Here is a 25,361-nt window from a genome sequence, read left to right on the forward strand (position 1 = left end):
CCGCCGCCCCCTCCCCTCGGGCGGGGGGAGCCGCTGCATGGGGCCGGGGGGGCGGCCCTGCTGCGCGGAGCGGCGGCGGAGGCGGACCCCCCAGGCGGGCTGGGGCTGAGCCCGGGGCCGGGGCGGGGGCTCCGGGGGGACCATGCCCGGAGGCCGGCCGGCCGCAGCATGGCTCACGGGCCCGGCGCGCTGATGCTCAAGTGCGTGGTGGTCGGCGACGGGGCGGTGGGCAAGACGTGCCTACTCATGAGCTATGCCAACGACGCCTTCCCGGAGGAGTACGTGCCCACCGTCTTCGACCACTACGCAGGTAAGCCTCGGAACTGCTGACTAAGGGGCCGCTCCCCGGGCCGGGAACTTTGGAGCAACTTTGGCGGAGCCCCCTCGCCGCCTCCCCCGAGCGCGCTCCCCACCCCTCCCCCGCCTTGCCCTCTACCGGGCGCCCGGCCCCACCCCCAGACCTCCCCTCCGGCGCTCCCAGTCGCCGGCTCGGTAGACCCCTCTTCTACTCCTCCCCACCCCCGGCCCAGTCCCAGCTCACCGCACTTCCCAACCCCCGGACGCCCTGGGCCGACCTCCATGACCTTCCCACAGCCTCCTCCCTACTGCCCCAAACCCCCGGGGGAAGTACTTAGGGCACCGGGCGAGACGTGGCTACGGGACTTGGGAGAAGAGAGTGGGCAGCGGGGATCACATCACACGCTGGCCTCACACCATTTAACAGGGCACAAGGGAAAAGGGGTGACATCTCCCCGAGAGCGCCGCATGCCTCCGGCTGGGTTGAGATAAAAGAGTCCAGGTGGGGTGCGAGGTTGCCCCAGACCCTAGATAATTGAACTTCTCTCCCCACCCCCATTTCTGCCCTTGCAGTCAGCGTCACCGTAGGGGGCAAGCAGTACCTCCTGGGACTCTATGACACGGCGGGACAGGTGAGTGTCTTGGCCCCTGGCCGACATCCCCTTGCCTTTCCTCAATTCAGGGTGGCTGCAAATGGCCTTTGGAAACTGAGGTGTCCAAGAGGGAGGGTGTGTCTGCGAGGGGCCCCTCTGGATCAAATCTTTATTTCTTTTTTCAAGTCAGCAAATTAGGAAAAGGAGAAACACAGGCAAGCACACACAACGCAACAACAAACCTAGCCCAGCCCACCCCATGTGAACCCCTGTGCTGTGAAAGTTTTTGCCTGTGTGTGCTTTCTGTATGGTGCCTGGTGTGTGGGTCCCAACTCCTGTTGCAAAGTGGCAGCGGCCAATCATGAAGCGCCCTTATTTTTAGTTGCAGATGACCAGGTCTCCCCCTCACAGCCTCTGTCTGGTCCCTCATTGGAGAGTGGTCTGCCTGCCCGAGGAACCTGATTGGTGCGAAATGGCATCATCTAATATGATGGGAAGGCATTTGGTCCTGGTTATGTTTATTACAACATCATTGCACTCTGGGACTCGAGTCCCTGCAAACGTAATTTGTGGTGTTACCAGAGGACCATAGGGAAAAAAAGAAAAGAAACAACAACCATTCAGCCACTCCCTGGGGTAAGGAGGAAGAGGAAGGGTTAGGAGTTCAGTATGAATCTTGGAGGAAGAGCTCTTTTTTTTCTTCCTTAGGAAGGCCAGGTGACTTTGTCTGGGTTTTCTTTGGGAGAGATTATTGTGCAGAAAGAAAATGCACACTCCTCCTGGCAGCCTCTGACCATTAGCAAATCAGAGGTGGCTCCTAAAGGATTAAAGTCTCCTCCCTGTCTCTGTCCCAGCCACCCTCTTCCCAGACCCACTTTTGCTGTGGGGCTGGGATGATTGTGTGTAATGAAGTTTTGTAGAATCCAGCCCTGTGATTAGACATGATGCCTTGGGCAGAAATTTCCACGTGTCATCCAGACTTGAGTCGTTGAGGCCATGTGAACAGCTGAGGGGCTTAGAGAGTGCTTTGGAGGATGTCTGGTAGTACAGTTTCCTTTTCTATAAAATGTTAGAAAAAATTCCTGTTCATGTAATATATGCCAGATGCTTAGCACTGAGTCTGGCACACACAGGTGCTCAATAAAGGGGAGCTATTCTTTGTAGCTTTTCTAGATTCGGATTTCAGAATTGTGGTACCAGGTTAGAGTCTGAAAAATGTTTTATTGCGAGTGTTTTGATGTGGCTTCTGGTTTCCAAACTGTTAAGTTAGAGGAGCATCCGAGGATAGAGAAACTGTTGGCAGTGCAAGGTGCCAGAGGCTGTCCCCTTTCACCAGACCGTCCTAAGTCAGTACAACCAGTTCTTAGCTTTCCAGGGCCCCTTTTGGATGCCTGCCCTATTGTATTGTAGTTGTTACTTATTCTGTCAGAACGTATGGAGGGCAGGAGGCAGAACTCTGTCAGTTAAGTAAGACCAACTTTTGAGCAACAGAGTAGATAAATAACAGGTTGAAATTACTGGTTGAAAGGAGAGAGGTTTTTAAACATCGTCTCTAATTTTAACTTCTCTCACTAGCACCTCTTCCCTTTTCTCATTTAACTTGTCACCATGACCATTTGTTTGACCACAAGCCCTATTCAACAGGATGTATGTATGTCAGACCTGTTCTGTGCACCTTTAGACCCAACTAATATTTACTGAGTTCCTTCGACATATCAGGCATGGGACAGCCACATGCAAATATCTTTTTATTTTCTCCACAAAACAACCCCATGAGATAAGTGATATTTTATCTTTGCAGATGAGGAAACTGGGATTCCGAGAAGCTAGGTAGCTGACTTAAGGTTGCACAGCTACTGACGGGTATTGCTGGGATTAGGGCACGGGTCTGAATTTGCCCCAGTTTGAGGTGGTTATACACACAGAGAGCAACAGGAGAGGCTGAGATGCTACCTGGGTTGATTGGATTCCTTGTGTGTCTATAGACACACCTGGAATCTTGATGGCCATTCTCTGAGTGGGGATTGTATGCAACCGCTGCAGAGGAGAGAACCCAGATCCAAAGAATCACCTGAAGTTGGACCCACTCACAAAACCAGGGCTTCCCATAAGTCATCGTGATTGCTGTTTCCTATGGAGATTGTAAGATACAATACCAAGTGGGACCAAACTATTAGTAAGGTTCAGATGTTACTGTTTTTACCCAGCGGTCGGACACCTACTCTATCGGCCAAGATGCATTTTAGGCCCCCTTGGTGTTTTTGCCAGTGTCTGGAACTTTTCCTTTTAGATCAATGTTAGTGATAATTCATCTTTCAGCATTTAAGGGTTTATTACTAATAAGCAATCTTAGCAATGTAATTATCAATGAGATTAAGTGAGGAGTGCCCATTGTCTACCTTAGCACTGTGCTAAGCACCTGGGGACTACAAAAGAATAAGTTTAAGATAGGGCTCTGCCATGGCTGATGATAGGATAAGTAGAAGTGTCTGAACCAGATATCTGTTCATGTGTGTTACATAGGAGATTCCTGTGTTGTCATTAAGATGTGATGCCTCTATGAAGCCATGTTTACAATAAGTAAACACATAGACATGCATACACACATATACATCCGCATTTAAGCCTTACGGACAGCAGAGGAAAGCCCACGGGCTTTCGAACCAAAGAGACCTGGGCTCAGATCTCCATCTTACTGTACTAGTCGTGCGGTTCTAGCTGTATTTAACCTTTGTGTTGTAGTAAAATATGTGGACAATTAGAATCTATGCTGCAGTGCTGTAAACTGGCTTAAACTGTTCAATGTATGTGAAAACAGCTGACACTGTTCTTCCCTCATAGTAGATGAGTATAAATATTACAAGAAATTATTGTACTGCACCCTGGTCAGTTTTGTTGGGGCAAGGGGGGGTCACAGGTGGAAGAGGATAGTGTATTGTGTTTGGAGTTGATGATAGAAATTCCACTAGATTCCAGATCCTAGAATCTTTTCACTGGAGGTGTGGAGCCAGCTTTGTACTTCCTGATTCCCACAGTCCCCATCACTGGACCCATGGACGCAGTCCAGTGTTCCCTGCTCTAAATGCCTTGTTGTATCAGATGGTTTCCTTTCTTTCCCAGAGCCTGTATCCCCAGTAATGTAAGAGAAACTTAGAAAAACTAAAAGTTCAGTGCACACTTCGAGAGACAAGTGGGGTATGTAGGTTTCAGTTGATTCTACTTTGGGAGGTAAGAAGCGTTGAGGAGGAAGTGCACGGGACTGGAAAGCGTCGCTCTCTCTCCAAAATGCTCTCCCAGAATGTTCACTCGCTGTATTTGAATAACAGCAATAAGGGCCTCCCTTAGGTTGGAACTTAAAGTTTATGTGCTTATTCTTGGTCTCCTCTTTGACCCCAGTCAAGTTCAAAGCCATAGGTAACATTCACCCAGTTTACATACTGGGGAACAGAAGAGATGACCATGGTAGATGACCTTTTGCCTTCTGGAGGAGTCTGCTTCCCCCTTGCCCTCTACCACTATTGGTCTAGAGTGGAGGTGGGGAGGGGGGTTTGGGAGGGTGGAGCGTAGGTTGGGGGAGAGAATGAATGAGTAGGAATGTGAGTGTTTTGGGCAGCTTTAGTCCCTATCATGGGCTCTGCCTGGGCACATCCCTCAATGTCCCCCACACCAGAGGGGAAGCCCCCTCTCTTGGCCAAGCCCCCGGGTGGCCCAGGAGCATCCCTGACGCTTTGACTGCCCAGCGTTTTGGAGTGGAAGTTGAGAGCAGTGGTGCCTTCCTCCTCGCTGGGGCCTTGTAGAGGGGTCTGGCTTCCGGCCTGGGAGTCTCTGCAGCTTCTCCTTTCTTGCCCAGCTTTCAGGACTTCAGGGTAGGCTCTGTAGCAGCCCTCTTGTCCACTCAGGGTGGGACTGGAGAGGCAGTATTTTCCCTCCTGCCCCCGTACTGTTTGGAGCACAGGGGAGGTGGCAAGAGCTCTCACTCTCTGTGCAGATGAGCTGGTGGGGAGCTGCCTGGCAAGCTGCTCTTGAGCTGTGGGCTCCTGGCTGATCTCTTAATCCTTGGCAGGAAGGCAGAACTTGATACCCTAAAGAGGGAAGGACTGGCGCCCAGTTTATCCCAGGTCTTGGAATACCCACACTCAGGAGGGTGTGTGTTGGGGGTGCTTTTGGGTTCCCTAAAGTTCCAGATTTAGCCACTGCCTCAGTATGTGGAAGTCCATATGCATGCTTTTGGGTGTGCTGTTGCTATGTCTGTTCACTGAAACACACACAGGTTCAAGGATGCATACACGAGAGCCATAAATACCCTTAACTTAGGTGTCCCTGGGGTTGGCTTTTCAGTGACAAGTGAGATCTGTTTCTTACTTGACGTAGCCCAGCAGCTGTGGCTGACCTCCAAGCCCTCTGGGTAACCAGGGAAGTACTTTCCCTCCAGAAGGGAATCTCCAGGGGAGGCAGCCTTGGAATGCCCTGACTTCTGTGTGTTTCATGGGGCAGCACCTAAGGGTCTAATATAATGGGAAGGGGCCACGGGGCGGGGTTGGGGGGGGGTGTTGCCACCTCAGGCTCCTCCTACCTTCAGGCAGGCATCCTCACAGTACCTGCGGAGGTACACTTTTGCCAGATGAGGAAATTGAGAGTGAGTAGGCGAATGGAAACTGGACAGAGATGTAATTAGGAGAAAGGTTTTCCTTACTTTGGAGGGGCCCTGCGGGGAGCATCAGGAGGGCTCGGGAAACACCCGCCTGCATTCCGCAGGCTCCGGGTGTCAGCAGCCCCTCACCGCGTCCCTGAAGGGCCTGGGGAGCAGAGTCTGGGAGAAGCCACGGAGTTCCTCCCCAGCCCAGCTTCAACAGGTGAGCTGCTGGCACTAAACATCCCGATTTCCCTTAGTAACCTACTGTAGATTTGTCGTCTGTGCGTTTTTCCTAACCTTTTTAGAAGCTATTTATATCTGCAGCCTGCACCACATTACACTGAATGCTGGTTTCCTCCTCTGCATTGGGAAGGTGGATGGCCTCTCTTGGCTCCAAAGCCTCTGCAGTGACTGAATGTCCTGTGCTCCCTTTCTTCTCACTGTGATGTGGGTTTGGGATATGTTAGCTCCGACCGTGGTCCCGCAAGCAGGAGCCTCAGGGCGGGGGCAGTCTGCATCAGTTCTGAATGGTTTGTCTGTGTGCAGGTGGGCCCTGTCCCCTTCCTGGCCATCTGATCTGGCTGGCTCCTCCACTTCTCTCATGGTTTTCTTGAGGTTTACTGCCATTTACACTCTGGGAACCAAAGCTTCCCGCAGGTGTAGCAGAAGTGGGTGTCATAGGTGTGTTAAGATCCCATCTTCGCGGTTCCTTGTGCAGCCTCAAGGGGCCTGAGCATATGTTGTCATTTCTGTGCGTGCCAGGATACGAAAAAGGTAGGAAGCATTGTTTTACAGCTCATGGGTCAGGGGCCTCAGGGCAAACTGGGTGTTTGCGGTTTTGTTGTGGAATTCGGGGTTTCAGGAGAGGAGACCTAACGGCATTAAAATAGGACAAAACAAAGCAGCTTTCCACGGGGGTATCAGTTTCTAGCAGTGACACATATGTTGGCAGCCGCGGGCACTACTACCAAGAGGTCTCAGATACAGAATAGCAAACTGCAAGTTGGAGGGAAGGGAAGCAGTTACAAAGAAAGAAAACCGAGGACCACACAGGTCTTTAAAAGCTAAAGTTCTTGAGTCTCAGCTGGATTTCCTTTCCCTCGGAGGGGCTTGGTTTTGCCCTAATTTGGCAAGCCACGATCCAGGAGCCTCTTTCCTTGCCCTCAGCAGTTTGCTGTTCCTCTTCTTCTTTCTGGCAGGCAGCTGCTTCGTACAAGGAAGCAAGGAAACGTGGGAGCGAGTGGGGGAGGCCCTCCGAGGAGGTTAGGTAGCTGTGGACGGTTCATGGGAGCTCTCCCGGGTTCCCTGAGTAGATCCCCTCTGGGGCCGGTTCCTGCTTTCTCTGAGCTCCCTGAGGACCTAGAGCCTTGTCCTTCTTTTTCTCCAGCACGTTTCCAGCACTTAGTCTGGTGCCTGGGGCATGGAAGGGGTACAACAAATACTTCTCAGGTTGAGTCAATCCTTAATTTGGCTTCAACTCCTTTCTGCTAAAAGGTTAACCAAAGACTAAGGTGATAGCCCTTAGATGATAGCTTCAGGCACAACCGGTTTCTTGGAGAAAAGTTTTATTTAATACAGAAGTCTCCAAAGTTCAAAGGAGGTATAGCATGGAGGTATGCAGCAGGCATCAGTTATACCCCCACCTAGAGCCCGGGGGCTTTGTGGTCACCAGCAGGCCTGTCTCCCAATACTGTCTCTCAGTCTCAGGCCTTTGCAACTTCCCTGAGGCCTTTCACATCTAGAGCTTCTGAGGAGAAGGCAGCTTGGCTGTGAAAGGGTGGGTTTTGGATTCTCCAGACCAAATCTGAATCCCAGCTCCTCTTCTCTGGTCCGCTGGCTCTTCCCTCCCTGCCCACTGGGGAGATAATGTCTGCTTCACAGGGTTGCCGTAAGGATTAGAGATGGTGTATGGGATCACCCTGGTCACTCTCAGCCACCATGGACTGAGTACCAGACCCCTGCTGGGAGTGACGGTCCAGACCAGCTTTGGGGCTCCACACCAGTTCGGTTCAGTGGAGTTGGTGCAGTGCCTGCTCTGTGTTCTGCTCTTCTGTGGGGGAAGAAAGGAGGGGTCAGATCTCTGAAAGGTCTGCCTATGCAGCTGGGAAAAGTCATCCTGTGAAACTGAGTGTTGCACGGTCCCAGCTGAGAAGAGGTGATGGGGATAAGCTCTGTGGAAGATGTAGGCTTGCAGGAGGAAGTGAGAGAGAGTAGAGTATTCTACTGGTGACTTCTGTGGGCCCCCATGTTACTCTGCTAGGGCCCCTTCCAAGCAAGAGTCTTGACCTGTCGGAACCTCAGTTTTCCTCATCTGTAAAATGGGGACTATAGTTGCATCTCCTTGTGGAGTCATTGGATCAAATCTGAGCTTCCCCGCTCCTAGGCTCAAGGCGTTGGGGTAAGGCCAACAGGCAGCCCTGGGCTTGGGCTGTTCAACCTCAGTCACTTCACTCAAGGCCCTTCCACCCCACCGTGTGCAGAACACATAATCTCTTCTCTGTCCCATGAATGAAAGCTTGGAGAGCCTTGGATTAAATGAGGTCATGCAGGCAGAGGGTCATGGGGAGCTCATATTCTGAGTGAGGAGGAAGAGCATGGGGAGCACAGGTGTGGGGGGATGTCCCAAATGTTTCTCTGTGGACCCCAGATCCCTGGTATCGTTGTCAACTTGTAGAGCAGGGCTGATAACTAAATTATGGAGTTTTTCACTGGGTAACTGACAACTCAGTAATTAGAGAGATAATTAATCTGGTGCGGTGTTGCTTGTTGATTTTAATAGAAAGAACACCAGAGTAGGGGGAAGGGACTTTATTGTTGTCACGGTTTCTTTTCAAGTGACTGGTGGGAGTAGGGAACCAGCCGCCTCTCTCCCAATCGGCAGACTTGCCAGCCCCGCCCAGACTCAGGATAGAATTTGGGGTTTAATAACGACACACTCTTCACTGAGTGACATTTTTACAGAGCACAAAGCATGTTGCATTTGGTACCTCCCAGAGGCCTCTCACCTGCTCTGTGAATTAAGGAAGTAAGCGGCATGTGCCTCATTTTGCGGGTTCAGAGAGATGATGGCTTGTTCCAGGCCACAAAGCTGGTGACAGGCAACAGCAAGATTCCAGGGCAAGCTGTCCCACTCCAAGCCTTGGGTTCTTTACATTAAATTACCCATGCTAATCATCATGATGGTGTGAAATGTCTCTTTTACATTGCATATATTCTGTTGTTGAATGTTTCATGTGAAAAGTACATTCTGCGTGCAGTCGCTTTTCTATTTTTTCCAAAGTTTGTTTATTAATTTTGAGAGAGTGCACACCTGTGCTTCTGCACGCGGGAGGGGCAGAGAGTGGGAGAGGGAGAGGGAGAATCCCAAGCAGGCTCCGCACAGTCTGCAAGGAGCTGGACGTAGGGCTTGAACTCATGAGCTGTGGGATCCTGACCTGAAGTCAGATGCTTGACCCACTGAGCCACCCAGGTGCCCCTGGGGTGTGTTGCATTTTCTAGCTAGAAGAGCTGGTAAAATGTGTGGCTATAAGTGGAAGAGGAGGGTTGCCGCTAAAATGGCTCTTGTAAATACTGCCCCCTAGAAGGTTAGGGTGTTTTGTTAATTTGTTCATTTACCTACACTCTAGCTTAAAAAGAGCCCCCCCATCCCTCGGGGTGCCTGGGTGGCTCTGCCGGTTTAGCGTCCAGCCTCTGCTCAGGTCATGATATCACATTTCGGGAGTTCCAATCCCGCATTGGGCTCTGTGCTGACAGCTCAGAGCCTGGAGCCTGCTTCGAATTCCGTGTCTCCCTCTCTCTCTCTCTCTGCCCTTCCCTCACTCGTGCTCTGTCTCTCCTTCAAAAATAAATAAAAACATTAAAAAATTTTTATTTTTTAAAAAAGAGCCTCCTCCTAGGTGGTACAGGTGAGGGTGTGAAAGGACCTTGGTGCTATTTGCATACGGGTGTAGCCTCTGCCCCGGAAGTGGGGCTGGGAAAGTTCTCTGCTGACTTAAGTTGACTCTCCTCCGTGAGGACTCAGGACCCCCCCCCCCCCCCCCACCTCCTCGTGTCCTGTTCTGCCTGCTAGCCTTGACTTGGCAGGAACTTGGTGTTTGTGGGCTGGACTGCTGGGCAGGGCAACTGTGACCTGCAAAGGTGCTTTTTCTGTCCCATAGGGGCTGCCCTAGGCCTTTCTTTTCTCCCTGTAGGTGGAAACTCTCCAACTGAAACAGTTTCAAATCTGTGTGTCCCATTTACAACTGAATATTCCCTGTTTACAACCTAAGACTGCCTCTCCCACCTGCTGCTCATTTTGCTCACCTTCCTGAGCTGTCCCCATTGACAGCACATCTGCCCGGACCCCCGGATCCTCCAGCCAGTGCTGCAGCCGCTGTGGCTGTCAGGATGCAATGACAACATTCATGCAGTCAGTCAGCAAACTTTCCCCGAGTATCACATCTGGGCAGGGTCCTGTGGTAAGGGCAGGCCTTACCGGAGAGGCCGAGCAGTTCAGCCAAGGGGTAGGGCCAACACTGCACGATGGGAGGGGAACTGGTGCCCGTTCATTGGGGGCCAGAGGGGGCCAGGTTCTGTCCATAGGAGATGAACTGCTCCTAAGAGCTAAGCTCAGTAGGGGTTCTCCAGGTCAAATTATAGGTGGAGAAGTGCTCAGATTGGATTCTTACGTGTACTGGATGCTCAGCAAAAGTTTGAATTACCGCACTGGTTCTCAAATGTGCTCCTCGAACCAAAAGACGTCTCCTAGGAACGTGTTAGAAATCCAGGTTCTTGGGCTCCAACCCAGACCTTCCGAATCAGAAATTCAGGGACATCTCTGTTAAAACAGACCCTCCAGGTGATTCTGACATGGGCTGAAAAGTCAGAACCACTGAGTTAATGAGTATTTGTGTACTATCTCCTCATACCAAGTCACTCCCCTCCACCCTCCCCTTCCCTCCATCCTCCCACACACTCCCCCTCACTCTGCTGCCCCCCACACTCCCCCTCACACTACATATATACCACACACATACGCACACCACACACACACCAGACACATGCACACACCCTCCACGTATGTACACACATACTATACGCATACACACTGCACACACATAACAGGTGCACACAGATACCACACACATGCACCTCTACCTTATACCTTATACACTGTCCCTGGAGTGCAGGGAACATAATTTATTCACTTTTTAACCCCCCCACCCCAGCAAACCCACCTCCATACACCCTGTTTCTAGTTCTTTACACATGGTTGGGACTCTCCATATTTGGAAGCTCCCTACTTAGCTCATCTGGTGGAGGTGGGACCAAGGGCACTATCAGGAGAAAATTGAAGCAGAACTTCCTAAGCTGCCCTTGGCTGCATTGATGTGCTTTCTGGCCCAGGGCTGTGCACATAGTAGACTCCATTGGTATTCTTTGATGAGGTCTTAGTGCCAAGGCATTCTTTTCTCCTCTATTTTAAGCAGCTAGACAGATTGGGGCCTGAGCCTTGCTCTGTTCACTGTGGCTGAGGTTAGCAGTCTGGGTGGTGACAGACCTGCCCCTGAGGACCATGCCAGTTTGGTTTGTGCTAAATTAGTTCCAGAGCAACAGATGAGCTATGACGTCCTTTTGTATCAAAACTCCCCAGGCAGGTCACCAGGAGCGGTTGGAGGAAGGGCTGTTACTCAAACATGCATGTCGGCAGTAATTACTCTGGCTGACCAAAGCTTTCTGTGCTAGTGTCCTCTTCCATTCTCCTGGCTGGCCCCCCTTCCTTCCTTCCTTCCTTCCTTCCTTCCTTCCTTCCTTCCTTCCTTCCTTCCTTCCTTCCTTCCCTCCTTCCCCTCTCCCTCCCTCCCTCTCTTTTTTTCCAACTTGTTCCAATATAGAAAAAACATCCTCTGTCAAGTGGCATAATGATTGGGATTATAAATGTGTTGGCTCAAAGCATGCCCCCTCTAAGAGCTGCCAGTGAGAGAGAACATTTACTCCTGATTGTCTGGTTCAATTAAAATTCCATTTATCCCAGCTTACTTTTCAAAGGGCTGTCCTCCCCAGTGAGCTGGTTCGGGGCTCGCATTTATTACCTTAAGGTGTCTTTAGCAGGCTCTGGCTCTGGAGGGATGGAGAAGGGGCTGATGTGAGGGGGAACAGAGGAGAGAGGTGGCAGGATCCCTTCTTCCTTCAGAGTGGGGTGGGGGGGGGGCTTCAGGTCTTTGTCAAGCCTGCAGAAAGTGAGAGGCATCCTTCTGAGACTGAGGCATCCTGTGACCTCTTCCTCTGTGACTCCAGCCATCTTGCAGTTGAACCTCTTCTTTGAATTTCAACTGAGAAATTGTGTATTGGCCACAGTCTAGCGTTTGGTCTTACTCATGAATAAATCTTCACTCAGCACCCAGATTGTAAGCCCCCAGAAGGGGACTGCATGTGGTGCCTAGCATTTAGCACAAGGTTGGGGGATCCCATAGGAGCCAGGCGAGTGTGGGATTTAGGGGAATCTGTCGGAAAGATTATTGTGGAAAGAACCTTTCTGATGAGTTGACGTCCCCTCCACGTTAGCTTTCTTATCAGCTTGTTTTAAAGGGGATTCTGATCTGTTTGGACATCATTGAAGGTCTTTAAAATCAGATTATAGGTGGTCATTTCAAAGCATCGCCCATTTAAGCATAATAGAACTCATTTCTTAACTCATAGTGTCCATTAGCAGAAAAGCTGCTGGGTCTATTTGGTTAAGATATTGACCAGGATGTGAACGGGTACTCTGGCAAGTGTGGATCTATAGGAGTCCTCGAGTGTGTTTTATGTCAGGCGTCCCTCCAGAGTGTTCTGTGGCACTCTGTTAAAGGTAGGGGAGGGGGAGAGCGAGTGGACTGACTTGTTCAGCTCAGCCTCACTAGGAAAGGAGACACCAATGCTACCTGCTCCCCTGTGGGGAGCTGTGACATCTTGCTGCCCCCACCTAACAGGGCAGTGTGGAAGCATCACAGTCTGGGCAAGCTGGTGTTGGGAAGAAAGTGATTCTTTAGAAATTCCTGGTGGGCCAGACTGTTCAGTGTATGCATTTACTTCTCCTTCCTTTTTGAAAATCGGGATTCAGTTCACATTCAGGGTTTTATATATTTGCAGAGTTGTGCAATCACCACCACTATTTAATTCCAGAACATTCTCATCATCCCCTGAAGAAACCCTATACGCATTAGCAGATACTATCCATTCTCCTCTCCCCTCAGCCCCTGGCAACCACTAATCTACTTTCTGTCTCTATGGATTTGCCTGTTCGAGACATTTCCTATAAATGGAATCCTACAATATTCGGCCTTTTGTGTCAGGCTTCTTTCACTCGATGTAATGTTTTCAAAGGTCATCCATGTTATAGAATGGATCAGTAGTTCATTCCTTTTTATGGCTGAATAATCTTTGTCTTTCTTTCCTTTCTATTCCTTTTTGTCAGTCTTTATTACATGGACACTGTCCAAGGCTCTGGGAACCAGCTTTTGGGTTCTGAGGCAGAAAGTAAAGGTCTACCGCCTGTGTGCTCCTGGTACTGTTTTCACCCCTGCCTCATGGAGTGGTGGGGCTGGTCTCCCCTCTCCCCTTCCAGTGTTCTGGTTCTGTCAGTACTTCTGATCATTGTCTCCTGCCCACTCCCCACCTTTATGTCTTTACTCACCAGATATCAGAGTACCTGTTAAATACAGGTGAGGTGCAGAATAAAGACCCATTAGATAGGAATTTAGAGTCAAGTGGGAAGAGAAGATGTATACAGATGACCAAAATGCGAGTAGAAATGGGATGTGCCATGAGAAGGTGGAAATGGCAAAGCATGAGGGCTGACATCAATTGTCTTTTTGGTTGGCCACTTGCCCAGAGCCTCACAGATAAGCGGGGCCGTTGAGATTCAGAAACACGATCCAGGTACTCACGGATCATTGGGTCCATGGGTCCAATTTGTGTTAACTCATAAGAGATCCAGATATAAATGAGGTTGCCAAAGGATTAATTTACCATGTGGTCTCGGTGGTAACATAGATGTAAGACATAAACCAGAAGCTCACAAAAAGAAGAAAAGCATACCGAAGTCCCCCCCCCCCCCCATCCGTGGTTTTGCCTTCCACAGCTTTGGTTACCCGTGGTCTGGAAACTGTGGTCTGGAAACATCCTCCTTCTGACATATCATCAGAAGGTCAGTTGTGGCCTCACAATGCCTACGTCTTTCACCTAACTCTGTCTCGTCGGGTAGGCATTTTATCATCTCATATCATCACAAGAAGGGGAAGGATAGTACAGTAAGATATTCTGAGGGAGGGAGAGACCACTTCACATAAATATCATTATAGTATATCGTTTTATTTTATTTCGCCGTGAATCTCACTGTACCTTATTTATGACTTAAACTGTATCATACGTATGTGTGTACAGGTCTAGTACTGGGTTCAGTACTCTCTGCAGTTTCAGGCATCCCCTGGGAGTCTTGGGATGTATCCCCATGGATAAATGGGGACTGCTATAGCCAGTGAACATCCGATACGCAGAGATATGCAAATAAAAACTAGTAAGCAAAGATATGCAAATACAGACTTGATTTTACCTATCAAATTGGACAAGTTGGAAACTTCGATACCCAGGAGTCAGAGAAGCTGATGCTCTGCGCACCGTTGTTGAGAGTAAAACTGGACCCGAATTGTTTGGGGATTAATTTGGCAAAGACCGTTTCAGTGACCCATTCCTATGAATTTACGCCAAGGAAGCATTCAGAGTACACAGAGATTTACATGAAACTATGTATTTCACAGCGATTTTTATAATAGTGATAAATTATAAATGCATCAATGCGGAGTAAAAAGGGATTTGTTAAATGACAGCATGATGTGTATTAGAATAATCACAGCCATTAAAGACGGCTTTCAACAAATATTTAAAGATATGTGAAAAGGCTAATGGTGTGTTAAGTGTGAAAAGCAGGAATCAAAATTATATATGGCATGATTACAACTTTGAAAAATATGCATATATGTAATATGTGAAGAAAAAATTGGAACAAAATTGTCAAAATGTTAGTGTTTGGCTCTACATGGTGATATTGAATATTTTTAGAAATTTACTTCTTTGTACTGTATGCTAGTTTTCTCCAGTTTTTTAAAAAGTCATTTCATTTTTATTAAGATTGTATAAGCACACAGTTTAAAGACCCAACTATTCTGTGAGATCTTATTATGGAGAAACAAAAGATCCCTCTCCACTTCCCTTACAGAAAAGCCATTTCTTACTCCAATTTAACTCTTAGCTGTTGGGGTGCTTGGGTGGCTCAGTTAGTTAAGCGTCCAACTTCAGCTCAGGTCATGATCTCGCAGTTTGTGAGTTCAAGCCCCGCGTTGGGCTCTGTGCTGACAGCTAAGAACCTGGAGCCTGCTTCGGATCCTGTGTCTTCTTCTCTCTCTGCCCCTCTCCTGCTCACTCTCTCTCTCTCTCTCTCTCTCTCTCTCAAAAATAAACAAACATTAACTCTTGGCTGTTTATTTTGGTAAAAAAAATACCCTCTTTTGACTTCACAACATGAATGATGAGGCTTTAGCTCTTTCACACATGCCTTCCACCTGCCATCCACCCTTTCACAGTAGCTAGAGTGTAATTTGTGTTTGATCACTAATCAGTATTTGTATTTTTATCACTGTGTTGTCTTAGCTGAGCCATGTAGTGTACTATAATTATTCTTCCCTTCTGTACCACTTTTTGTTCCATGGAATTAATAATTGTCTTGCTTCTTCCCTTGCTTTTTTCACTGCATGTTTCCCTGCTTCACTCCAAACTTGCCTTTCCATGCAATCAAACATATCATATATTCTATCAGTTTCTTCTTGAAGACATCCTTTGTGAGACTTCTGATGTGCTCCAATCTGGGCTGGTTACCTCTAGCCTGCTGCACAGCTTGGGATTTCCCTTCATTATTAGTGGGATTCTTTTGGGATCTATGTCTTGGATTGGATCTCTTTTTTTCTTTTTCTTTCTTTTTTTAAAGTTTATTTATTTTGAGAACGAGAGAGAAAGATTTGGAGGAGGAGAGAGAGGGGAGAGAGAGAATCCCAAGCAGGCCCTGCACCGTCAGTGCAGAGCCTGATGCAAGGGTCAAACCCACAAATCGTGTGATCATGACCTGAGCTGAAACCAAGAGTCGGATGCTTAATTGACTGAGCCACCCAGGTGCCCCTCTTTTTGTAGTTTTCATGTCTTCGTTTATTCCCTCATTCTGCTGGAGTATATCTTTTATTAATTTTCTGAGAAAAGGTGCACTGTATTTTTCAAACTACAGTGGGTATTTTTCAAATACAGGGGTATTTTTCAAAATGTTTTTTATTTCCTTTATACCTGACTGACAGTTTGAAAATAGATTGGAAATCTTTTTTTTTTTTTTTTTTTCCTTTCCGAGTCTTGAAGGCATTGCTCCATTGTCTTCTAGCTTCAATGTATGCTATTGAAAGGTCTGATGCCAGTCTGATAGTTGATTTGTTGTCCAGAACCTGGTTTTCCTCTCTGGAAACTTTTAGGATCTGCCATTTTGCCCTCCTGAAATTTCATAAACATGGGCTTTGGGGTAGGATCCAGCTGGCTTTCATGGACCCTTTCAATCTGGAAACTCATGTCCTTCAGTTCTGAGAAACTTTCTTGGTTTATTTCTTTGATCTCTTCATTTCCAGTTAATCTTTTCTGTTATACTAGAACTCCTAGTATTTAGATGTTGGAGTTCTTGGGCTGGTCCTCTATTTTTTTTTATTTGCTCCCTCTGTGTCTTTTTATTCTATTTTGGGGAGAGTTCCTCAATTTTATCATCCACCCCTTCAGTTGTTTCTTTAAATGTGATTCTATTTTTAATTTTTAAGAGCCTTTTCCTGTTCTTTAGATGTTCCTTTCCACCCACCCCCCCCTTTGGCATCTTCTAAGTCTGGTTTGTCTTACTTTTTTGATTGAGCATCTTCTTTGATTTTTCTGAAGATATTAATGATAGTTATTCAAAGTTTTTGTCTCCCTGCAGAGTATCACATTTTGGTCTCCATCTTTCATGGTCATTCCTCAGAGGTCCATTCATGTTTGTGAGAGTGGCACTCTGTGTGTGAGTCCAGCTGGCTGACTCTGGCCTTTACTGAAGTTCAGGGTTTCCCCACCTCAGCACTATTGATATTTTCACTGGAAAATTCTTTGTTGTGGGGAACTGTCCTGTGTATTGTGGGACATTTAGCAGCATCCCTGGCCTGTTCCCTCTAGGTTCCTGTAGCACCCCACCCCAGTCATGACAATCAAAAGTGTCTCCAGACATTGCCAAATGTTCCCTTGGGGCAACATCACTCCTCACTATCCCTGGCACCCCCAGTTGAGAACCACTGCTAGGGGTGATCTGTCGGGGCCTTTTCATTGGGGAAACTTTAACATCAGATTTTGGCCTTTCCTCTTGGGCTGCCACTGTTCTGGGAGGCGAGTGCAGGAAGCAGAGTGGGAGGCTTAATTTGTAGCACGTGCTCTGGACTTGTGTTCAGTATGTTCAACTGGACCTTGTCCTCCCATCCGGGGAGCCCTCTGTTCTACCCTTCCCAGACGCTCAATACCTCTGCCTTTTGTCAGGGTTGGGGAACGTGCTCACTGTGATAGGGGAGTGGAATCTGGGATTTAACTGCTTCTCAAGCAGACTCACTTCATCCTCTTGTTTGTGGCTCCAGCTTCAACCCATGTCAGAAGAACATGCCGCCACTGGTTCCTGCACCTTCAGGGGCTTCTGTCATGCAGGATGGGTGCTTCCTGGCTTTCCCCTCATTGCTGGTCCCCTGAGTCTGTTAAGTTCATTCCCACTCAGTCTTTTGCATCCCAGCTTCTAAAATTGGGTGGTTCTCGTCTCCTTTTCCATTTGCTTTGTCCCTGTGGCTTTCTGCCTTTTCTTTTCTTTTTCTTTTTTTTTTTTTAATTACTGTAATGTTAGAGGATTTTGGAGTGATCTGAGATAAATGCATGTGTTCAGTTGGCCTTAACTGATTTAACTGAAGTCATCCCCATTTTTTTATATAATTAGAAAACATGAATACGAAGAACCGAGTTACAGCGATGGGTATTCTTTCCAGTGCCTGCTATCCAGTGTACCTTTCCTTAGCATCGAGCTACTTGGGAAAATGAATTCAGAAGAGGGTTGCTTGGGATGGAGGCTTTGGAGCACACAGAGTTAGAAGTCTTAGAGGGAATTTGTATTTTATCTGGGTCCTGGATCCCTGTGATGAACTTTTCCTTCCACGTGAGAGTGTGGCCTTCTAGTGACCAGAATTTGTATGTCCGTCACATCCAGCATCTTACCGCCAGGCCGAGCCGAGTGGACACTGATACTCTAATTATGCAATTTCTCCTTTGCTAGACTCTGGGTAGAGTCTGTATAGACCGCGACTTTTCACTTAACCTATGTTTCAGCCAGGCCAGTTTTAAAACATACCGTATTAGGTTACAGGCTTTCCTTAGTTACATTTTAGTCCCCTTGATTAGATTTGGGTGTTTTCCAGTGTGACCCACACTGCAGATGACTAAAACGACTACGGTTTGATTTTCATTTATCTAATTCTCAAAATGTAGCCTCATGTCAGATTCTTGGGGTGTCCTACCATAGTTCCCCTTGATTTGTTAACTACACGTACAGGTATTAATGACAATGGGAGGTGGGAAGGAACACTCCCAGCTCAGGAGATGGTAGGGAGAGGATCTGGACGGTTTTCTTAGGTGAGGAGATGGCGTGTGTGTGTGGGTTAGGATGAGGAGAGGACACGGGAGACAAGGTATTCCGGGTCAAGAGAAAAGCCCAGAAGGAGGTGCACAGGAGAGGAAGGAGAGGAGCAGGCTGCTTCCACTGGGTGGTCCCCAGAAAAGCCCATAAACATAAGTTAGGAAGGGAATCTGATGTCAGCTGGGGCTGGCCTCCAACACCAGGCTAAAAAGGGTTTGGAGTTTCTAAGGGGTACTGTGAAGGCCAGGGAAGTCGTCTGAAGATCTGTGCCATGCTTGTGACACTTCTACAGATGCATTAGGTAATATGGATTTTTCCATGCAGCCTTTTCTAGTACTCAGGGGTGGATCAGTTATCTCCTCTCTGAACTCCTGTGCCACTTAGCATATGTATCTCCAGTCATTAATTTTGTGCCTACATTTGAGGCCTTCTTTGGACTCGTTCATCCCATTTAACCATAACAACGACCTTCTGAGGTAGATGATATTAATCTACCCGTCGCCTGCCTTTTTTTTTTTTTAAAATAAATGAGAAAACAGACTCAGAGACACTGAAATAACCTCTACAGGTTACCCGCACTGCCCACAAGAGACGAAGCTGGACCTCAGACCAGGCCCTCTGGTTCCCCACGTGTAATTAATTCACTATTCCAGGGCCTTCCCCTTGCTGCCAGTGTCTTATTCAATCGCTTGACTTCCCTTAAGGGAGATGTGTGCTGTTGGATTTTCCAGGCAGCACATAACACACTCAGTAAAGGAGTTGACATGCTGGTCCATGGGCTCCGACAGGACTCCCCTTAGTGGGGTGCACAGGGTGGGCTCAGAGCTGGAACCACACAGGTTCCTGTGCAGTTTGACTGGACTGTAGGGCCCACACCTCTAAGTTTGAAAGCTACGCTACCTCCTCCCCCTTCCCCCCTCCCCCCCACCCACTGACCGGCCCAGCTGCTCCCGGGGGACTTTCGACACCACTTCACCTAGTGCCCTGGGCTCAGCTGCTGTCCTCAGTGCCCTGGAGGGCGGGATCACTGCACCTGTCCCAGTGCTGCCTCCAAGGGTTTTGTGAGGATACGCCAAAGAGAATGGCACTTATCTGGTGCTTTTCTCACCAAGTTTTATTGTTGCCAGCTTCCTCGTCTGCCTGTAGTGTTATTTCTCTTTGATTTTGTTTCTCTGGCTCTGTTTGCTTCAGTACATGTCCCATCTCCCTAGTCAGGTTCTTTATAGTGGGAAGTCCTGCTTCTGGATTGGCTGAGCTTCTTGGAACACACAAAATTGCTGGTGCAAATGTGTGTGTCCGATTACCGTTTTACAGCCAGCCACCGAAAACTGCCTTTGGCTGTGTGCACTGTGGTGGCCATGTCATAGTCCATGTGTGTGTGACACTTTTTCACTGCTCAGGTCTCATTAGCCTTTGTTTTAGAAAACATACTTGAGGGGCGCCTGGCTGGCTCAGTTGGTTAAGCGTCCCACTCTTGGTTTCGGCTCAGGTCATGATCTCACAGCTCTGAGATCGAGCCCTGCATCAGGCTCCACCCTGACAGCGTGGAGCCTGTTTGCGATTCTCTCTCTCCTTCTCTCTCTGCCCCTCCCCCCCCCCCAAATAAATAAATAAACTTAAAAAAATAAAAATAAAAAACACACTTCAGGTGTATTGGTGCAGCTGTATTCAGTCCTTGTCTGCCATGTAAACATACACATTTATTAAACCAGCAAAACCACTCAGTGTGCTTTTCACAAAGTCGATTTTACCCTCAACCCTCATTTGCCACCTGTTTATTCCTCTGCCCCAAATCGGCTGAAATAAATGGCGAAGGAGCACCACTGGGCATGGTCCTAAGCTAGCGGCCACCACGTATGCTAAGTGCCATTCGTACTCAGTCTTCCCAAGGCTTAGTCCATTTTATAGATAAAGGAAACAGAGATGGTAAGTAACTTGCCCAAGGCCACACAGCTAGTAAGCCTGTGAGTCAAAGATGCAAAAGGTCTGTGGACCAAACCCATGATCTGCTGCCTGGTTAAAATAAAGGGGCTAAGAGGGCCTAAACTCGTTCTTAGGAATGCATTCCTGCCTCACTTCTGCCCCACTCTCCTGTGCCTCTGGACACGTGATGGGCTTCTTCAAGCCTCAGCTTCCTCATCTGTAAAGTGGGAGCTGCCCTATCTCATAGGCTAATGGTGCTGGTTCAGTGGGAGAGCTGGCGTTCTCATGAAAGCAGGAGCAAGCTGCTTTTCTCAGGGCTGGGAAGTGAAATAAGGCTGGAATAAGGTGGTGCAGTTACGTGCTGCAGGCTTGGAAGGGCTTTGCTGGGAACCTTCTGTCATACAGAGCTGGGGGCGGCGCGGGGGGAGTGGATGAGGGAAGTAAAGCAGAAGGGGTAGTGTCAGGGGTCTAGAACACGCACAAAGGAGGATAAGCCTGCTCAGCACCGTGGGGGAGTGTCATGGTGACCTAACCCCGGATGTTTCTGCCATGTGCAATACCTCCCGGAATTTCGGAGAAATCTCCATGAGAGAGAGAGAGAGAGAGAGAGAGAGAGAGAGAGAGAGAGAGAGAGTGTGTGTGTGTGTGTGTGTGTGTGTGCACGTGTGCATACCCATAGGGTCCCGGTCTTGCATACTTGTGGACCTGTGTGTGTTTTTTGGAAATTAAGGTGCAACTCACACAGCGTAAATTTCCTCATTTTAAAGTGTGCAGTTCAGTGGCATTTAGTACATTCACAGTGTCACGCAACCACCACCTCTGCGTGGCTGCAAAACTGTTCATCACCCCAACATAAAGCGTGTGTCATTTTTAAAGGGTCTGTTCCATGAAAGTGTGTTTGCAAACTACATTCGGTTGTCCTGATCTTAACCGCCTGCCCACAGATCTTCCTCGTCCTCTGATGGCAGATTGCACTGTATGTTTGGCCAAGGAGTGTGGTTCAAGTACTCAGATTCCAAATGGGCCTGTTAGTCACGGTTTAACCCCTCCACGCAGTTTGGCTGCCTCATCCGGGCATGGAGGAAACCAGCGTTTCAGGCTTAATCAGAGTGCAGTTCCCAGGGTCTTCTCTTGCTGCTTGACTGCTTGGCTTCCTAGTATAGTAAAAGCCCAGGAGTAAGCATATACGTCAATGAAAGCCTTCAGACTCCCTGAAGGTATTCCCTGGCCTCAAAGGCAGAGAAAGGCAGGCGTTAGTCCACAAATGGTGTTTCCTCTGGCTTTGGCCCATCCATAATCCCAGTTCTGTGTTGGCTGTCTGTGTTCCATGTGTGGTCCCCCACAGCCCCTCCTGTGAGAAGCCCAGGATACCTGTAGCCCAGATGTTGAGGGCTGCTCCATGGAAGTGTCAGTCCTGGTACTCATATACGCCTCCCTCTGTGTAGCTAGTCTTGGGGTGACACCTACTCCAGTGTGATGCCAGGGACCACAGCACTGGCTGATGTAGGGGGCCATCTCCATATAGTCTCCATGAGCTGCAGAGATGGGGCCAGTGAGTGGCAAATCCTTGCATATTGAGTGGGGGTGGATGGGAGGAGGGAGAGATAGAGAAGAGGAGGAACAGCAGGAGAAGAGTAAGAAGGTAGCTACCTTGGATAATCTGGGGAATACTTCATTCTGATTGGACTGCTTAGGTCCTGTGCCCATCCCAGAACCAATGACTATAGCCCAGGGGCAGGCAACAAGCCCCTTAGAAAATCCAGACCTAGTTCATTCTGATTGGACTACTTAGGTCAGGTGCCCACCCAGGAACCAATGGCTTTGACCAGACCGTGCCGAATGAAACTCCGTGATCGGTTTAGCCCAACTAGGAATTCTTTTAGCTTAGTGTGGAGTCAGAATCACTGGAGGCATGTGTCTGGGTAGAGGAGAGATGGGTCTGAACTCCATCAGTTTTGGAAAGGAGGAAGTAGAAGGATGCTGGATAGACAGTCAACAGTATCCTCCTTACCTAGGTAAAATAAATGTCAAGACAATGAAAAAAGACAGTGGTGAAGAACAGTAGCAGGAACTCAAAATGCTGAAAGTGCCTCAGTCTGAGGCTCTACTCTTTAGCTTCCATTATTCAGGCGGATGGGTTGGACCCATTGGTGCAACATTAGAAAAAGAGCCCTGTTCGCAGGAGACAGTTTGAGTCTTGGCTGACGGCAGTGACAGCAATATGAGAAGTTAGCCTGGAGAATCGAGACACCTGATCCACCTTTTCCAGCTTTGTAGCAAGCCCAGCGCAGGCCAGCCGTGAGCCAGCTGCAGTGTACCTTTCGGACTTCACCTTCCCATGCACTGCCCTCGTTCAATTCAACAAGAATTTAATAAGCAACTACTATAAGCCAGGCATTGAATTGTCCCTGCCTCAGGGAGTCTGTGGAGGATACAGATGAGAAGAGAGGCAGTGCTATTACGTTGTAAGAAATGAGACGGCAGGCGAGGCCCAGGGTGCTGTGGAAACGAAGAGCAGTGGACGCTAAACCTGAATCGCCGGTTCAGAGAAGGTTTGCTGGATACAGAGATTTTGTGACCAAAGCCTGGAAGATGAGTAGACGCCGCCCAGGTAAGGAAGTCCGGGAGGGGAAGGACAGTGAGTAGCTGGGCAAGGGGCTGTCTTGCCAGGTATTGGGGACCGGCTTGGGTCCGATTGGGTGGTGATATCTTTTACTGAGATGGTGAACACAGGAGGAGTTGCAGATTTGAAGTGGAAGAAATAAGTACAGTGCAGAAATGTCGCATTTGAGATGCTTCTGATTCCGCCAAAAGGAAGCATCTAGAGCCGGGCCAGGAATTCAGAAGGCAGAGAGCTCCTTCAGATACACTTTCCTGACCATGTACTTGACCTCTCAAGCGTAACACCTCCAACATTGGTCTCTTGAGTTTTCTCTGTGGTGTGCTTCTCCACCCACAGGCTTCCTTCCTGTAAAAGACATTATCCATCCATCCAGCTGCACGAGTGAACCCTGGATTCATCCAGAGACCTCTCTGACATTCAACCCCACACCCAGCCCATCCACCCAAGGCTGAGTCCACTTCCAGAGTAGATCTAGAATCCACCATTTCTCTAGTTGTCAGCGGCTACCGCTTAGTCTGTGCCATCACCACCATCTTCTCTCACCTGCGTTACTGTAATGGCCTTTCTCCGCTACTCTTGTCTACCTCTAATTCACTCTCCACAAAGCAGCCTGAATTGCCTTTTTAAAAAAACAAATTTCTGTGACTTTGTTTTCTGAACTTTTAAATGACTTTCCACTGCAGCAGGCTCTAAGGATCCAGGATGGCTACCCCTCCTACCCCCCTTGTCTGTCACTCTGGCCTTTTCCCCCGGGCCCTCAGCATCTACCCTGGCGTTTCTGCCTCAGGGCTTTTGCACACACTGGCCTGTATCTGGCTCCTTAAAGTGTCCCACAGAGCTCACGTTAGGTGTTGATTCTTCCAAGAGGTCTTTCCAACTGACTCTGGTCTTCCTGGCTGCTCTCTCTCCTAGTACCTGGCTCTTGTCCCTCATAGCAACTATCCCGATTTGCATGTCATGTCACTTCTGTCTCATTTTGTTAAATGCCTGGCTCAGCGCCTTAACTATATCAGACCCATCTCCCCTTTTTATAACGAATGCGTCTCCTTTCCTTATCCTCAAATGAAATCTACAGGAGGTATAACCTCTCTCTGCATATAATTTTAAGTCGGTGTAACATCTTATGCTATGTAGGAGAGTAAAAGGGAAGTAACTCACAATAAAAATGTTTATTTCAGTATTAAAACCTAAGTTCCGAGGGCTGAGTACTCCACAGATCACAGTGAAGTAGTCAGAAGCCTACACCTGTAGGTGGAATTGCCATCAATGCACAGCCATAGATGTTGACTAGCGTAGTTGTGTTTTATTGGCGGTTCCAGGCTAAGAGCGATAGTGCGAGTGGCTTGCAGTTTTCTACAATGATAAGCAACTCCTGTAATGTCTTGAACAAAATAAAGTACAGTCTACCTTTCTCCTTCAATTTGCCCTGACATTACCTTCCTAGAAAATTCATTAAAACCGTGCAACAAATACTTTATGCTCTTTACATACAACAGAGTTAGGTCCCGGATTCAGGTTACTATAAAAGGTTTTTCATATTCATCAATGCCTGGCAGCATGCTCACCAATCGTGTGGGACCTGGGAGCGTTTCTCCTAATACAAGTTATGTAGCACGCAGACCTCCGTCCCTAGGTCCCCGTAGAGTTCCCCTATTCATGTTGACGATCAGAAACACCCCCCACATCTCCAAAATACCCCCCAACATGGACAGTACTGCCCGAGTGGAGAGGCGCCTTTCCTCTATTATACTGTGAATTCCCAAGGGCAGCGTCCATGTCTGTCTTTCATTGTAGTGCTCACAGTGCTCGGCACCTCGCTGGCAGATACTTGGTGGAATAAATGAATGAACAATTAGGCCCCCAATATGAACTTTGTACCGAAAAGATTAGAAAAGGAGGATACTTCATGGAAGTGTGACCCGACGTTTACCTTCTTTCTGTATGCCTTAGGCCAGCTGACTTCCGTTTTAGTGAAAGAGACTTGTAATTAGAGCTGCAAACAATGTAGAATTTCGGCTCCAAATCCTTTACGACAAGGGAAGTCATCTCACGGTGCACATAAGAAATCGCACTGCCTCTGAGGTTGTGGTTTGTCTTTTTTTGGAAAGTCGGGCTTGTCTGTTGAAGAGCTCAAAACACTTGACCGGCTCTCTCATTTATCTTAACATGTGTATGCTATATTTACTCTCCCTTCACAGATGGGGAAATGAAGCTTGCCTAAGGGCCATATTTAGCTAAGTCTTGATCCTCTCTGCCTTGTGGGGTCAGCTCCGATAAAATAGAATCCCAAGGCTTGATTTTTAGCCAGTAGTTGAAACCTCTTCCCACATGAAATCTGTTACTAGGGCTTCTCACAAGGGTGAAAAGTGTGAGTTTGAGCATTTTTAACCGTGTGATATGGCTGTCTTGTTCAGGCCTCTCCTTTTGGAGACGAGGAAGTGCTAGTTCATAACTGGCCAGTCCCTCAGGGCGCTTTCTGCTGCCCCACGTCTCATTTCTCTCCTTTTTTTCCAGCTGATCCTAAGTGATCAGTCAGGTGGTCACAAGGAAGATAGTGATGGA

The 25,361-nt window shown here is 48.3% G+C and overlaps 1 protein-coding gene across 3 annotated transcripts in view; it reads left to right on the top strand.

The window, feature by feature from the left end:
- Positions 1-168: 168 nt before the first annotated feature.
- The window catches only part of RHOQ (ras homolog family member Q), a 37,521-nt gene continuing 12,328 nt past the window's right edge, over positions 169-25,361 (top strand). For all 3 annotated transcript variants that reach the window (XM_027072533.2, XM_027072534.2, XM_027072532.2), the window contains exons 1-2: positions 169-310; positions 871-929. In XM_027072533.2, coding sequence (XP_026928334.1) covers positions 169-310; positions 871-929 — 201 coding nt within the window. The remainder of the gene's footprint in view (positions 311-870; positions 930-25,361) is intronic.

The sequence above is a fragment of the Acinonyx jubatus genome, chromosome A3 (genome assembly GCF_027475565.1).
Source record: "Acinonyx jubatus isolate Ajub_Pintada_27869175 chromosome A3, VMU_Ajub_asm_v1.0, whole genome shotgun sequence".
Taxonomy (NCBI): Eukaryota; Metazoa; Chordata; class Mammalia; order Carnivora; family Felidae; genus Acinonyx; species Acinonyx jubatus.